Raw genomic sequence first — 14,784 nt, forward strand, 5'->3', positions numbered from 1 at the left:
TCTGAAGGCAGCATGTCTTACTATACTTTAGGACTTTTTGGGGACCAACAATTTCCATTTAAAAATCCTTCCCTAACCTTAATTTTAACCCTAACTCCTAAGCATAAAATAGCCTTTCTCAAAGTGTGGATGGCAAAATGGCCTCACTTCTCAGAATTCTTGTTGGTTTACTGTTCTTGTGAGGACTTCTGGTAAAACCTAAACACGCAGGTTTGCTGAGTGTGCATATGGACTCCTACCATGGCTGTGCTGTATGTATTGTGTGTTGCAGGGAGCCCAGTGCTGGCGGAATCACTTGAGAGCTGCCATGGCAGGCTGGCAGATCAGGACCAGGACAGTCAGAGCAACATTCCAACATCACATCCACAGACATTACACACCTACACAGTTAGGACTGAACTCAATGTTAGAGAACTCACATGTGAAGAGTTGCTTCAGTACCTGAAGATTCTTTGTGACCAAAAAGTTCACACAACAATAGATATTTTGGAAAAAGGTGTATTATCAATACAAGAAGCCTTAAACATAACAAACGTTTCAAACTACCAATGCAGTTTCAGTGCAGTTTCAGAATATACATATTTTTTCAGCAGGGCAAGTCACATCAGTATAAACACAGCAAATGCCTGTTAATAAATACATACATTAAAATGAATAAATAAAAAGCACGCTCCTTAAGTTAATCATATTCAAGGGAGATTTTTTTTTTTTTTAATATTTTTTTTAATTGGTCACGGTTTTGATGGTCATTGATTATCTCCCTATTGTCCTATGCTATAGGAAGCTCTTAGGTGATACCGTCACTAAGGTAAAACCTCAAAACAAAAACCAGCCTCCAAACGTAACACTCAAATGCAAGTGAAATGTGAAATAAACAAGAGAAAAATAAAAACTAACAGTACACTACAAAACATTGCTTTTGTGAATGGAAATTAAACAAAAGGAACATTTAAGTGGAAAGAGATTGTCTGTGGGATTTAGATAAATGGCTAATCATTTTGTTAATCACGTCACAAGACGTGATCCACTAAACCAGAGCTTAGAACATCATTTAAAATGAGGTCCAATGCAACTGCTTTCACCTCAATATGAACTCACTTCTGGGTAACAATCAAGTACCTTGATGTGATAGTTTATTTTTGACAATGTTTAATTCAAAACTAAAATAGCTTCTTAGCAAAGAGCAATTTCTCAAGCAAGAATTTTGTGGTCTGAGTGGGGAGGGGAAACGGAAAACTAGTTGTTATTGGCCGAGAGGTTTGGAACTCTTTCTTATTGGTCCATTAACCAATTTACTGCCCGGTGGTGATACCAGGCACGTCAAAACTCCATCCCACCAAAACAGGCTGCAATTTCAGGTGGTCTTTTCAAACAGCTTTTACTCTAAAAAGGCATTATCATCATATTCACAATTTCACAGTATTATTCCATCCTCAGTGTAGAAACATAAAAATCACATTTTTGACTGCGCTGGGCCTTGGTGACTGCCATTTCAGGTATTTGGTGTGTAGGTATACCTTTTGTAATGCTCGTTATGACCCCTAAAATAATATCCCATGTAAGCTTCAACATATCTTTTTAACACAGGCATAGCTTGTCTGCTTGAACTGGGAGGTATATTAACGCTAATGTAAGATATGTCACTCATTGCGACAGTACTTGCTGGGCACCGATGCATCAAAACAATGCTAGCGAACACATTTTAGTTCCAGTGAGAGGGTGAGCATGACCTCCTGCAATGACAGTCAGCCCACAGCTCTCCACAGAATAAAAATCAGATCCAAGGCCATTAGAATACAAGTTGAGAAGGTCGGCTGAAGCAAAAGCTTCAGCAGCAATAGAAAGTTCTGCTCTACACAGGCACTCCTTTATGTAAGTGATCCATACTCAATTATACAGTATACTCATACAGTGCTCTGACAAGCACACAACCGTTCAAGTTTTCAATCATACAGGGTTTGGATTGCAACTTTCTCACTGTTTTTGCTGCAATATTGTTACTATGTCAACAATGTAGTGAGTGGACATCAGCTTTCCTTTTCACGATCATGTATTTTCTGCCCGGCTCCTTCGCCAAGTTCAGATGACATGCGCGTAATTAGGCCTAATCTATTTTCCTAGAGCATCTTTAGTCCCACCAGAGTCGCCCTAGAACCAAACTCGTATCTATACTGTATGTTCTAGTACCATCTGTTGATCACACTGGCCCTCCTCGTGAGAGAGTGACAAGATAAACTGGCAAATACTCAATGTAAACAATGTCAGATTCTGAAACTTAAACACAACATCATCGTGATTGTTCAAGGAGCAACACAGGACTGACAAACATCTAAAACACAGCATACAATGTTTAATCCAGTGTCCAATGGCAATAGGCAACCCAAAGGGTATAAAATAGCCATGTGAAATGGTAAGACCATCCATCCATCCATCCGGCAGTCCGTCGGTGAATCAGAAAGATGAGTTTGTTTGAGTGGGGGTTCAGTTGTGAGTTTGAGGAGAGAGGGCAGTTCTACCATTGGTTTCACCCAAAGAGGGAGAGAGAGAGAGAGAGTGAAAGGGAGAAAGATTGGACCATGAGAGGAGAGTGTGTTTCTAACGGGCAGATGTTGGGAAGGGGGATGTGGTCACAGGGTAAGCCCCCCCTCTCCTCTTCCGCTCACTGCTTCTTCTCTGTCTGTTCCTGGGGGTTCTGGTAGGTCACAGGGTAACATCTCGCTCCTCCATCTCTCATCCCTCTCTACCTGATACACTCCTCCTCTGATGGGCTTTCTGATTCCTCGTTCTCGCTGTCCTCTAGCTCGGGAAGGTCTCCCCACAGCAACAAGTTTAAACCTGCAACAAAAGACAAAGTCAACACCAAAGTTTGTGTGTGGCAGACTGTGGTGCAGCAGTTTAATTAAGTCTCGCCAACTCGCTAAGCCAATCAAAAATTGGCCAAAGCGGAAACAGGCTAGCATCCAGGCGTTGCACAACGACCCCAAGTAATATATTCAACCTCTGCATTTTTTTTCTGCTGGTGCTTACAGATGTGGAAGTAGAGATAGGAAGAGTACACATACAATGCCAAACATTGTGTCAGTCGGTCTGGCAGAGGGTACTGTGTCTTGTCACAAACTATGTATTTAGGGGAATTTCTTCTTTACATCTACTTTAACTAACTCCTTTGGGTTCAGGACATTCCTCTTGTGATACAGTCTGTATTGTTCATGAGCAGGCACTGTAAGAGGGCAGTGTGCTGGGGAGACAGTAAGTGAAGAAGTTTTAACCTGTAACATCCAGTCGGTTGAGGGTGGACACAGCATCACTGTTAAACATCCAGAAATGGCCATTGTTACAGGACAGCAAGCAGGGCTTACAGGGAGCGACCACGTGATACCCCACAACATTACCACTGAAGAGGGGGAGAGAGGGGAGGCAGAGCGTGGGAAATAGATACAGAGAAAGGGGTAGGGGGAAATATATATATAGAGAGAGAGACAGGGAAGAGAGAGAGAGAAACAAAAAAAAAAACATGTCAGCTTTTTATAGGGAGCACCTGTGAAAGTGCTAACTATCAGTAGGCAGTAGGTGTCTATTATCTACCCAATGCGTTTCTGTGAACAACAACAAAGCACCGGAGAAACAAAAGGGGCCTGACAAAAGCCTCCCTGTACCCACCAAACTGCTGGCTGAACAACTTCCTACTGAAGCACAACACATGGACATTTGCACACATTTACATTGGTATTTGTCATTATAAACATGAATAAACAACACCCCCACCAAAACAGCCACAGCAGTGTTGCACTGTTATTTTGTAAACACAAAGCACGTAGGATTATATGGCGATGCAAACAGGTTAGAGTGATGGGAGTAGGCAAATCTGTGATTACAGTAAGGTTAAATACACACCATTTCAGGCAGGCGATATCTCTCAGTTTGCATCTGCAGCTTTCTGTAGAGTAGCAGCTGGCCACAAAGTCAACAGTCCTAGAAGGGGGGAGAGAACAAAGGGGCACCATCTCATTCTAGCCATAGAGTGTGATAATTGATAAGAACTTATGTCAATGTATAAAGTATTCACTATATCTCACTGTAATCACAAACACTCAAACAAAAACAACTGAGCGATCCCCTCCCCCAATAGAAAACATAATATTAGCTAATTAGACACAACTACATCCACACATTCAGTGATCATGTCATAACACCATAGTGGCGGTATTGCTTACCTGTTGGGAGGTATGTCCGTAGAAAACAGCTCAATTTCGGTGTCTGCAAGAAGTACTGCCTTCATTCCTCTTGTGCAGAGTAGACTCTCACAGTATATACAATTCACTTGAGTGACACATTTGTTTTTGAAGTTGGAGGTAGACATGCTCTTCAAATACTGTTCTGCTAGCCCCAGAATCCCAGTGTCCAGAGGAAATGTGTCAAAACAGATCGATCAATGTAGCAATGGTAGCTCCTCTGAAGCGAACGTTACCAAAAATAAAAATGTATCGCTAACTGTTACCTAAGTTAGCTAGCTAAACACTATTGTTACTGGATAACTTAGTGGATAACTTAGCTAGCAACAACTAGCTGGACGTCGCTAGCAGCAGGTTGGTTATAAAACATACGCCACAAATCAGATGGCGTAACGTTGTCATATAGCTACCGTTAACGTTTCCACGTCTATATTGGAGGTGTCAATAATTAGCTAACTAGATAGCTACCGACTCTTGTTGATAGCAAGCTAGCTACGTTAACTACTTGTCAACACAGAGCCGCAAGATAGCTATCGTTAGCTACGTTCGTTAAAGTAACGAGTGACCACAATAACACAGCATCCGATGTTCAAAATAGCCAATGGTCTGTTGCCATTTCAACTTATCTTCGACGTGCTCTTCTCATATGAAACAATTTCCTGAATCTTTGTTCAGTTACGTCGTTGCATTCACAGATTCAGTCAATTGTTGTAGTAGTAGCCAGCTAGTTTCACTGTTGTGTTGATTGTTTATAACTTCCTGTTAGCTGCCGATACTTCCTGAAACATTTTTTAAACGGCTTTATGTCAAATTTCGATTGGCTCTCGGGGACAATAATGACTATTCCATTGGGTAATAATCGTAAATCACGCCTACCTAGGTAATCTTGACAGTCGATTTAAAGGATGCTATGTCATTCATAATCAATTCAACCAATCGAAAGATGTAAAATCTAATATATTTCCATGAAGAGGCGGGGTTATTTTGTGGTTATCAATGTGGTGCATGAATAAGATTGGCTTTTAGCAACTTGCATTGTAAAGCGTGTGCGATGCAGTATGCGTTTATATGACACAAATAGTTAGAAAAGTAACTTTTGCAACTTATAACTTGGATGTATGTCAACGTTTGTAGAAAGACAATGGGTATCTAGCTAGTTGGCTAACGGTGTCCCGGAGACTGTACCTTCTTATTATATCTCAGTGGACTTGACTAGCTAGCTCCTTAGCCTACCTCTGGTCCTGAGACTTTTCTATGGCAAAAAAAAAGCGAAATACTTTATTCGTATATAGCTTGATCACTGTTATTTCCCCCTTCACTTATGGATGAGTGAAAAGGAAATATTTGTGAATTTAGCAACAGGCTGCTTCCACAGGGCTTTCATTCTTATGCCACACATGCTCAAATGCAACAGTTGCACCTTCTTTAAAGGGGTTGTCGCTCAGCTGCTATAGTTAGTTTAGTAAAACAGCTATAACTCATTGATTGGTTGACATTGCGATATGCCCATGTTTTGCAAGCACCACATGACTCTATTTCACACAATGATATAGGCCTAGGCTATATGACCTGTAACGTGTTCTAAGCTACCAATAAACTAATACAAAGTGTAACTGCCTATATAATTTACAAAAAAATTAAAAACAGTTTAACTCCGGGTGTGTTGTGAAAAGCAAAAACTCAGAAAAAGGTAAGAACACTTAAAAACAAACTGGGGTACCTTTTATCTTAAAAACAAACTGGGGTACCTTTTATAGGGGATAAAAGGTACCCCAGTTTGTTTTTAAGTGTTCTTACCTTTTTCTGAGTTTTTGCTTTTCACAACACACCCGGAGTTAAACTGTTTTTAGTCAATTATATTGTCAATGTCATGGGCACGTTGGACCACATTGAACTGAAATATATTTGTAGCTTTATGTTCTCTGGGCTCTGCCAGATATGACCCCACCCTAAAACAATGTAATGCATTTCTGCCGGCCGGATAATTAGTCGATCACAATTCAAGAGTACAGCTATTATATTGAGTCAGATTAGCCCTATGTGTTATTACAGTGTAGTGTGTAGGCAAGGGTCCGTCACTGTTCAGAACTACAGTTGGATATCATCTGACTGCCCTCCCAACCCTGTAAGGCCCTACACCCACCCCCAGACACATGGCAACACCCAGCATCTGGCCGAATCACTGCAGTATCAATAAAGTTGCCCATTGTTATAGGTTTGAATGATGTGTAAAAGCCCACTATTTTATCCATACATACACAGTATTAAATACTGGGCTAGTGTGATAATGAATATGTATGGACAAGCACTCAGCAGTTTATGTATCAACCAAATAAATGCGATACATGCATGGTGTGTGTGCTTTTCCCCATGCCTGCGCATTGGCTTCCCATTCCCAGCTCATCCATGTACCCCACTCTGACTCTAGGAGGAAGAGCAGAGAGCCACGGAGCCAAGCCATCCTCCGACCGTCGTGGTTACAGCCACTCACTGAAGGACTAAACTTTTTGGGAGTCTCCGCATCCGGCCGTGCTGGCTGACTGGTTATTGTTGGTTTAGGGGAATGCATCTCTCCTCTGTTTGCTTTATAAACGGGTTTGGGAACGCATTGAGGAAGGGGTCCACACGAATGGGAATACGGCAGCGCCAAACTCTTGCAATGCGGCCAGAGTGAAGGGGGTAGAAGACAATACCATTCCACGGGCTGTGGGGCTGCTCGCTATCAATATTTCAGTGGGGTCTGCTTCCAAGCGAATAGTTACAGTTCCATTTTTTTTCTCTGATTGCTCCTATAACCCATTATTGCGACGAATAGTGTTTTTGATTAGAAGAACAAGCCATGATGTCTACGGCCAAATTCCGAAAGGACAAGGAGATCGTAGCCGAATATGAGACTCAAGCCAAAGGTAATACTTTTCTACCAAGTTTTATATTGTTATAAATGCTGTTCCTTGCGCCCATGTTGGCTATCCAGCCCACAATGCCTTGGCGCATTTATTTTCCGCTTCGTGGATACGTCAACGTGGATCAGTTATTCCTGTCTAAGCCTACCCCAATATTCAAACTAATAGCCTATTCATTTTACAAAGGGTAACACCGCGTGGTTCCTATTCGACGGGTTTAGTAGGCAGATTATTCTTGTTAATTGTCATCATAGTCTACCGTGGTGTCACATCGAAGCGTTCTGTTTATTAATAACATATTGATAACCTATTTTATCGAGAGTAGCCTACCAAATCATCAGGCCCACAGTTGATAAAAATACATCCGATAGCCTTATGTCTGAATTACGCGGTATCGGTGCATCCATATACTGCATTAATAAGACAGTATGAAATGTGTTTTTGCTCTCCATGGGGATGTTATGTATGTAGCCTACAGATTCCACATGCCTGTGAAACAACGCAGGGCGTTTTCTCTCCCTGCAGGTCTCCCTGCCTTCTGGTGTGGTGCTAGGCATTCAGAACAACGTTAGGAATAGAGGACAGAATTATGAATTAAATGGCCCGTCGCCTCACGTGCGAGGGTCTGTCCGAGGTTCACCGAATGTCGCCTGAACCAAGGACATGGGCGCACGGGAGGGTTTTGGCGAGGTTTGTCACGGGGGAGTGGGGAGAGGATGAGAGGGGTAGTGTTTAGCGGGTTAACTGTTTACTCGCTGATGGTTTATCGATGTTTGCTGTCAAGGGGATCGTGGTATTTTCGTAGTTAGAGAGTCAGTCATACTAGATTTATATCTGAGTGGTAATAAGGATTGGAGAGGAAACTGTAGAGTGAAAGAGAGGACAGGATATGATCTTCCTAATGAACAGCACTGCATCCACAGAAGATTAGGTGACCCCCCCCCCCCCTGTTATGGGTCAGAGAAGGAGACAGAGAGGGGGACAGACACCACTTCATCATAAACTAGTCAGGTTAGCTGCATCCTAAGAGTCTGAAAGCGCTCCCCCTCTCCTTACATCTTTAATTCACAACCCCTGCTATAACTATACCCAAATCCATCCATATAGGAGAAATTAATGGACAGGTTTCCAACAATGGACAGACGGGAAGAACAGGAGAGAGAAGGAGAAGAAACATTTGATTAAGTTGGCACAGTGTGTTTGTGACTGTAACAGACCATTAAGACTAGCCCAGAGGCTGGCAGATGGCGATATTGAGTCATGTCATCTTACCGTCCAAATGCATTGTATTCCGCCGGCAGTACATTCGTTTCCCTGTGGACCGGTTTTTACCAAAAACATTTTCCATTCAGGCTGCAAAGGCTTCGATTTCCTCTTTATGCATATTTCAATTTTTACACCACAATGCTAGTGGCTGAATGCTAATCCCAGACGATTGTGTATCGTGTTCAGCCAATCATGTTACAGCAGTCTGGTTTTTCACCCCTAACCTAATGCAGGGCTGTATCTCATTAGTGGAAACCAAGACTCTTCTCAGAGCGGGTCTGTCGGTTTTGACCCTTTTCGTAGCAGGTGAGGAGAACATACGCAGTAGGTTAGGAGAATTAGGTTAAGGTTTGGAAAAGGGTTAGGGTTAGCTAAAATGTTAAAATTGTCCCCAACGCGAATCAAACACATCTATCTACAACCAGGTCTGCCCTGAGAACAGTCTTGGTTTCCACTAATACGATGCTGCTGAAGCCCAACTCAAACGAAAAGTGTTTTTGGTAGTGACTGAGAAAACAAACCGGCGTAAGCGTCAACAGTGTATTGTTCTCAAGCCTGGTCATATATAGCCTGGTCGTATATAGCCTGGTCGTATATAGCCTGCTCGTATATAGCCTAATTGTATATAGACTGGTCGTATATAGCCTAGTTGTATATAGCCTAGTTGTATATAGCCTAGTCGTATATAGCCTGGTTGTATATAGTCTAGTTGTATATAGCTATAGCCTATAGCCTAGGCAGGCTGAGCTGGAAAAATCGAGAGATAAGAGAGAATACTTTTATGTTAAACGATGAGACTAGCTAAATTCTAGCTAAATTCTAGCTAAATTCTTCATGAACTGCTAGGATGTATCTACAACTCTCCTCACAGTTGGTGAGCCAACATAACAACTGTTTGGTGCTGGCAGGCAGGTACAGTAGCTCCCATAGGACATATAAGGCGAGTCAAAACGAACACACAACAATAGTATGTAAGGGCTACATAGCGAACATAACAAATACAACTGTTTAAATGGATTCTCTTGACATTTAAGTTGGTTTTGGCAACGCGGTGCCTGTGAATTGACGCTCTTTACTCTCGCACGCACATTTTGACGCGTCAAAAGAAACTGCAGGAGGCGTAAAATAAAATAAATTAACCTCTGGTCATATAGATTTAGCCTGATTGCCTGAACGCAATACACAGGATTAGCATTTAGCCACTCTTGCATGGTGGTGGAAAATGGTGTTTCATAAGGAAAGTACACATATTTGACCAGTTTATTTCCTCTTTTCTCACCATTAAATAACGTTAAGGAGGAGATCGAAGCCTATGCAGCCTGAATGGAAAATGTTTTAGGTACGAACCGGTCCACGAGGGATACGAATGTATTTCCGGCTGCCATACACAGAAGAGAACAGAGGGGTAGAAAGAGAGGCTTTCATGGTCCAATGAGGAGGAGGCTGGGAAGTAGGCCCCATACCTTTTCTCTCTCTTTCATTCTTTTCCCCCTTTCTCTCCCCACCCAGGGAATGGAGCATGAAAGCAGGTCAGATGTATTCACAGATAGTATGGCTCTCTATTGCTTAGCAGCATCTCAATGGAGCCATAACCCTGTAGGATCTGAGTTGTTGGCAGTGACTTCTTGACCAGTGTTGGGGAGGAGTGAACTACATGTAGTTAAATGAGTAATTTAAGTACATTTTGAAGTAGCTTCGTGGTATTTGAACTGAATTCAAATCTAGGTGGTGTTTTTAGTAGTTAATAACTGTTTTTTTTGCCATGTAGCTGTCTAGATAACTACTGGAACTACACACTACTTTTTTTTTGCAAAAATAAGATATGGGCAATCATTTCCTTCATTTTTTGGCATCAGACCTGCCTAATTCTCACTTGAAACATCGTTTTTGTGTTTAATAGCTAAATTACACATTCTGTTAACATATGACCCCAAAGTGAACTGGTCTTGTAGTTTGTTGTTGACATTTCAGATTTACATATGAGTATTTTTCACAAATTAGTTTGGATGTAGTTAACTAAAGTTACTTTGAGAAAGTAGTTAAGTAAACTATATTTCTCTTAAGGGTAGCTTTCGTGTAGCTTAACTTCATTCACTGTAAAGTCATTTGTAACTTGGTAAAGTATATTTTCAGAGTAGTTTCCCCAACACTGCTTCTTTCAGTGTAAAGTAATTTGTAACTTGGTAAAGTATCTTTTCAGAGTAGTTTCCCCAACACTGCTTCTTTCAGTGTAAAGTAATTTGTAACTTGGTAAAGTATCTTTTCAGAGTAGTTTCCCCAACACTGCTTGTTGCCCTGAAGGCTGTTGCTGTGTTCCTACAATGACATGGGTTTCATGCCTGGCCAAGTGTCTGAGGTTGCTGCAGTGAGTCTGCTTTCTGAAGCAGACAATGTGTTCTTACTAAAGTTTTATAAGAATGTACAACAATTTCAGGGAGTACACCTACGTCCTCTTTTTCTTCATGTTTTCTCCCATTTCATGCCCATCGGTGGTGTAGTGGCGCCAGGAGATTTGGATATACTCTAATGTAGCCAACGTTTTCCCAAACGGACCACCCAGCGAAGGAAAGGTGATCTGTGTGAAGTTCTATGAGAAACAGTAACACACTCTGAATGACCTAAAATGAGGAATCCCATATTAGTCTATGAGTCAGGCCAACCCAAGCTGTACTGTGCAAGTAGGCTAATAGTAGGCCGTCTATTAAAACAGATAAATTAGCCTGTCAACGGAGTCACATGTTTCTGATTTTTGAAACCCCCCCCCAGGTTTTCACTCTCAAAGTCACGTATTTTTAATAGAAAAATAGAAAAGGTCCATAACTATGCTTAAACCACATCAGGAGACCGATTTATTTATTTTTCCCCCATTTTTTGTTGTTGTGTAGTTACCCTTTAATTCAAGTGCACAGGCACCTAACACTGCTGTTTAGTTAGCAGTGTTCCTGTAGCACATGAGATGGAGGTCGCAAGTAACCATGATGTCATTCATCCAGGTAGGCATAGGCTACTCTGTAGCTTGTGAACGTTTCATTGAGATGGTTTCTGGGAAAGCCTTTCCATCTACAAGAACACGATTAGGCCTGTCATTAGCATCACTATATATTTTTTCCCATACCTTAATTGTTTTAAACCTGGACATTTTACTTCATATTATGAGGCATGTCTCACCTTGATTCAAAGTAACCTATAACCAAAATCCCACCATGGAAACGTGGAGGCAATTCTTTTACGAAGACTTCCTTATTATGCGTTCTCCTGTTCTATTGGTTTTCTTTCAACTTTATTTCATTGTCTAGCAGCCAAAGGCATTCTCCTAGTCACATTAGCAACCCATAATAGTTGTTGCATCTTTAGATCTCCCCGCTTTCTAAATGTCTAACCGATATTTCCATCTCGGTCCATGAAACCGTTTGCACGTGTGCATTTTAGAACGGTGTCTTTCCGCAAATTGCATTTTGTAACATTCGCGCTACTGCCGTGTGCACACCGCGGCGCCTAAAATGTGAAGACATAACAGTTCATCAACACTTGAAGCTAAGCGTTCTGTTCTGTTCCATCAGCCTTGTTCATTGATACGGCGTAGGCCTCCACCCCACTACTTTGATAGGCATCATGGGGATTAAGAAGTGAGTATACGCAATGCCCTCTGAAGAACAAGTGGATATGCAGCGTATAGCTGTGTATATCCTCCACGACACCACTGATGCCCATTGAACATGGCAGTGTTGAGCTTGTGGATCGATTCCACGTGGTTACAGGGTTAATTCCACGTGGTTACAGGGTTAATTCCACGGGGTTACAGGGTTAATTCCACGTGGTTACAGGGTTAATTCCACATGGTTACAGGGTTAAAAGAGAAACCACTCAAAGGGTTAAGTTTAGGTTTACATTTCGAGTGGTTAAGGTTAGGGCTATGGTTTGGGGAAAGCTTCAAATATAAATGTTAAAAACGATGCGTTTTAAGTATCATCAAGTACTCTCCCTGCTTGTTAGAGAATTGTGAATTGCCGTTGTGCGGTGGTCTAAGGGTCGCGCTCTGGCTCTGAGCCTTGTCAGTTCCAGCGCTGTGCCATTGTTTTTGTTTTGGTGAGCGCCGACGAAGGCATATATCCACGTCCTCGGGACCTTTTCAAACGTCCCAAATCGACGGCTCTTTCCTGTGACCAGCCTGTGTGGACAGATTGGCACCCTGGCATCAGTGGCGTGCTAGGGCTTTGAAACTCGTGAGTCTCCAGCAGGCTGGGTTAGCTGTGTGTCTGTCCCCTGCCGCGTCCTCCTGTTCCCCTGCCGAGGCCTCCTGTTCCCCTACCACACCTGTCATCGCTGTCTTTAAACAGCGTACAGGGTAACACGTCTGTGTTTTACCAGTTTGGAAAGGATTTCTATTGTGCTTACGAGTGTAAAAAGTCTAGTGAACAAAGCATCTTTATTTGTTTATATTCCCCTATCTATCCCTCTCTCTTAATTCTGCTTGTATCTCTCTCTCTATCTTTCTCTGTATAGCTGTGGTGTCTCTCAATCCCAGCAGAGCCCCACTAAGACATTAATCTGCACCCTGCAAGGAAAGCACATGTCGCCTCCAAGGAAAATGAATAGAAATCTACAGGCCTGATAGCAATATTGTGCCATGGCAGCTATACACACACACACACAGTTTATTCTGTCAGGTTCTTGAAAGGGGGAGGAGGTGATGGGATGTGGAGGTGTTGCCTGTCTGTCTTTTCCCCCAGCTCCCCCTTCTCCTCTCCCCCTCTTCCTCTTTCACTCCGTCCTCAGGGCTGTTCTGGGACTCTGGAAAAATGCATGTATGCAACTCCTCAGTCCTGTATTCCCAGAACCAGCAGCTCAGCAGAATAGCACACCCCATTTCACAGCTCTGGAATTCCACAGGCAGACTTTCCCCCCCCCCCTGTTATTTCCAGTCCAATCCCAGGTGGTGTGTGTGTGTGTGTGTGAGTGTGTGTGAGAGAGAGAAAGGAATGTCACTCCTACGGAGATGCAGGGACTCAAATGTTAAGAGGAAACGTAATCGTGATCACCATCTCGACTACGACACAATTACTCAAAACGCAGTTAGACAGTAACAACACACAAATGGACACACACACACACACACACACACACACACAACGGTCTCAAGTGTGACACAGAGAGAGAACCACTCACTCAAAGAGGCATCAGGTTGTTTTCCTAGGGAGATCCTCCGTCTTCTCTCTCTAGAAATAAACCCTATCACATGTCTGAGAAAGGGTTTAAATTCTCCCTGTTGCATTGGTCAAACAAACAAGAATCCATTTATATTCCTGATAGAAATATTGATTGGAATGAGGTCTGAGTGTTGGAAGGCTGAACTCTTGAGCTCTGAGCTGCCCTGATTCCGTAGGGAACCATTCTGGGGACAACAAATGAGAAATCGTAGTTCATATCTGCTTTAGGCTGTCCGTCTCCCCCGTCTCCCCCCCAAAAGATACTTGGTGGAGAGTTGCTATGGGTTCACACACTCGCGTCTACACATACACACACCACACGAACAGTTCTAAGCTCCATAGTAAAATGGTCTGCGAGCTTAAGTAACTCTCTTGGAGACGTATGATGTCAGCGGTGTGTGTGTGTGTCTGATTGTGAAAGGCTGATTTTGCTTCCACACAATGGCGGAAAATGGAGGAGGCACAATATGTGAGTTTTTAAGAGTGTGTTCTGGTACCTCTACTCTACGCGCATTGCGTGTTCACAGTCTGACTTAATGTATATTTGATCAGACGGAGCACTAGGGAAAGAGTGGGCCAGCTGAATACTGAGTGTGTTATGTCTATAGCAGAGTCTGCTATTAAATGGGTCACAACCAGCAGACAGAGAGACAGAGAGAGAGAGACAAAGGGAAAAATGAAGAGAGCAGAGGCCATCTGCTGCTAGAACTGTCTTTTTTTCAGGGGAGAATGTGGCACGGGACAAGTCCAGGTAGAACTGTCGACGTACCTCCTCCGTTTCCTGACAACGTAGTCCACCGCGGCTTTGTGCTGGTCTTACAGCAACGTGAGAACGTGCAATGCCTCTCCGTCTGTATCCAGGGCAACCGAAAGCCAGACGACCGTTTCTTAGTCAAACCGATAGAATTCAAACCTATTGAAACACTGGCCCCGTCTGCAATTACCTTCTAATCTGTCATCATCATACATGATTACTTGCCTGTGTGTGTACTGGTGCGTGTGCGTGTGTGTGTGTGTGTGTGTGTGTGTGTGTGTATGTATGTTTATGCTAGTAGAGGCTTTGGGAAGCGGTCATTAAGTTCCCCTAATCTCCCATTGTCCACTTTAGTACGATCTCCTAATGACCCATAGTCAATTATTGCTGAACTGTGTGTGTGTGTTTCGAACTGTGTGTGT

The 14,784-nt window shown here is 42.7% G+C and overlaps 2 protein-coding genes across 3 annotated transcripts in view; one reads left to right on the forward strand and one right to left on the reverse strand.

Moving 5' to 3' along the window:
- Positions 1–491: 491 nt before the first annotated feature.
- LOC110527846 (protein FAM72A) lies at positions 492–5,459 on the reverse strand. The gene is made up of 4 exons (XM_021609398.2): positions 4,215–5,459; positions 3,895–3,972; positions 3,270–3,394; positions 492–2,835 (listed from the first exon to the last, which is right to left on the reverse strand). The coding sequence occupies exons 1-4, from the start codon at positions 4,358–4,360 to the stop codon at positions 2,741–2,743; spliced, it is 444 nt and encodes a 147-aa protein (XP_021465073.1). The 5' UTR covers positions 4,361–5,459; the 3' UTR covers positions 492–2,740.
- A 1,168-nt stretch (positions 5,460–6,627) lies between these two features.
- Positions 6,628–14,784, forward strand: part of LOC110527111 (SLIT-ROBO Rho GTPase-activating protein 2) — a 127,596-nt gene continuing 119,439 nt past the window's right edge. For both annotated transcript variants that reach the window (XM_036983320.1, XM_036983321.1), the window contains exon 1: positions 6,628–7,138. In XM_036983320.1, the coding sequence (XP_036839215.1) occupies positions 7,072–7,138 (67 nt within the window). In that variant the 5' untranslated portion in view covers positions 6,628–7,071. The remainder of the gene's footprint in view (positions 7,139–14,784) is intronic.

Source organism: Oncorhynchus mykiss, chromosome 7 (genome assembly GCF_013265735.2).
Source record: "Oncorhynchus mykiss isolate Arlee chromosome 7, USDA_OmykA_1.1, whole genome shotgun sequence".
Classification (NCBI taxonomy): domain Eukaryota; kingdom Metazoa; phylum Chordata; class Actinopteri; order Salmoniformes; family Salmonidae; genus Oncorhynchus; species Oncorhynchus mykiss.

Coding starts and splice junctions, on each gene's coding strand:
- LOC110527846 (XM_021609398.2), bottom strand. CDS start 4,360: ATGTCTACCTCCAACTTCAAAAACAAATGTGTCACTCAAGTGAATTGT. Junction 3,973..4,214: donor ACGGACATACCTCCCAACAG/GTAAGCAATACC, acceptor CCCCCCTTCTAG/GACTGTTGACTTTGTGGCCA. Junction 2,836..3,269: donor CAACCGACTGGATGTTACAG/GTTAAAACTTCT, acceptor CTTTTGTTGCAG/GTTTAAACTTGTTGCTGTGG.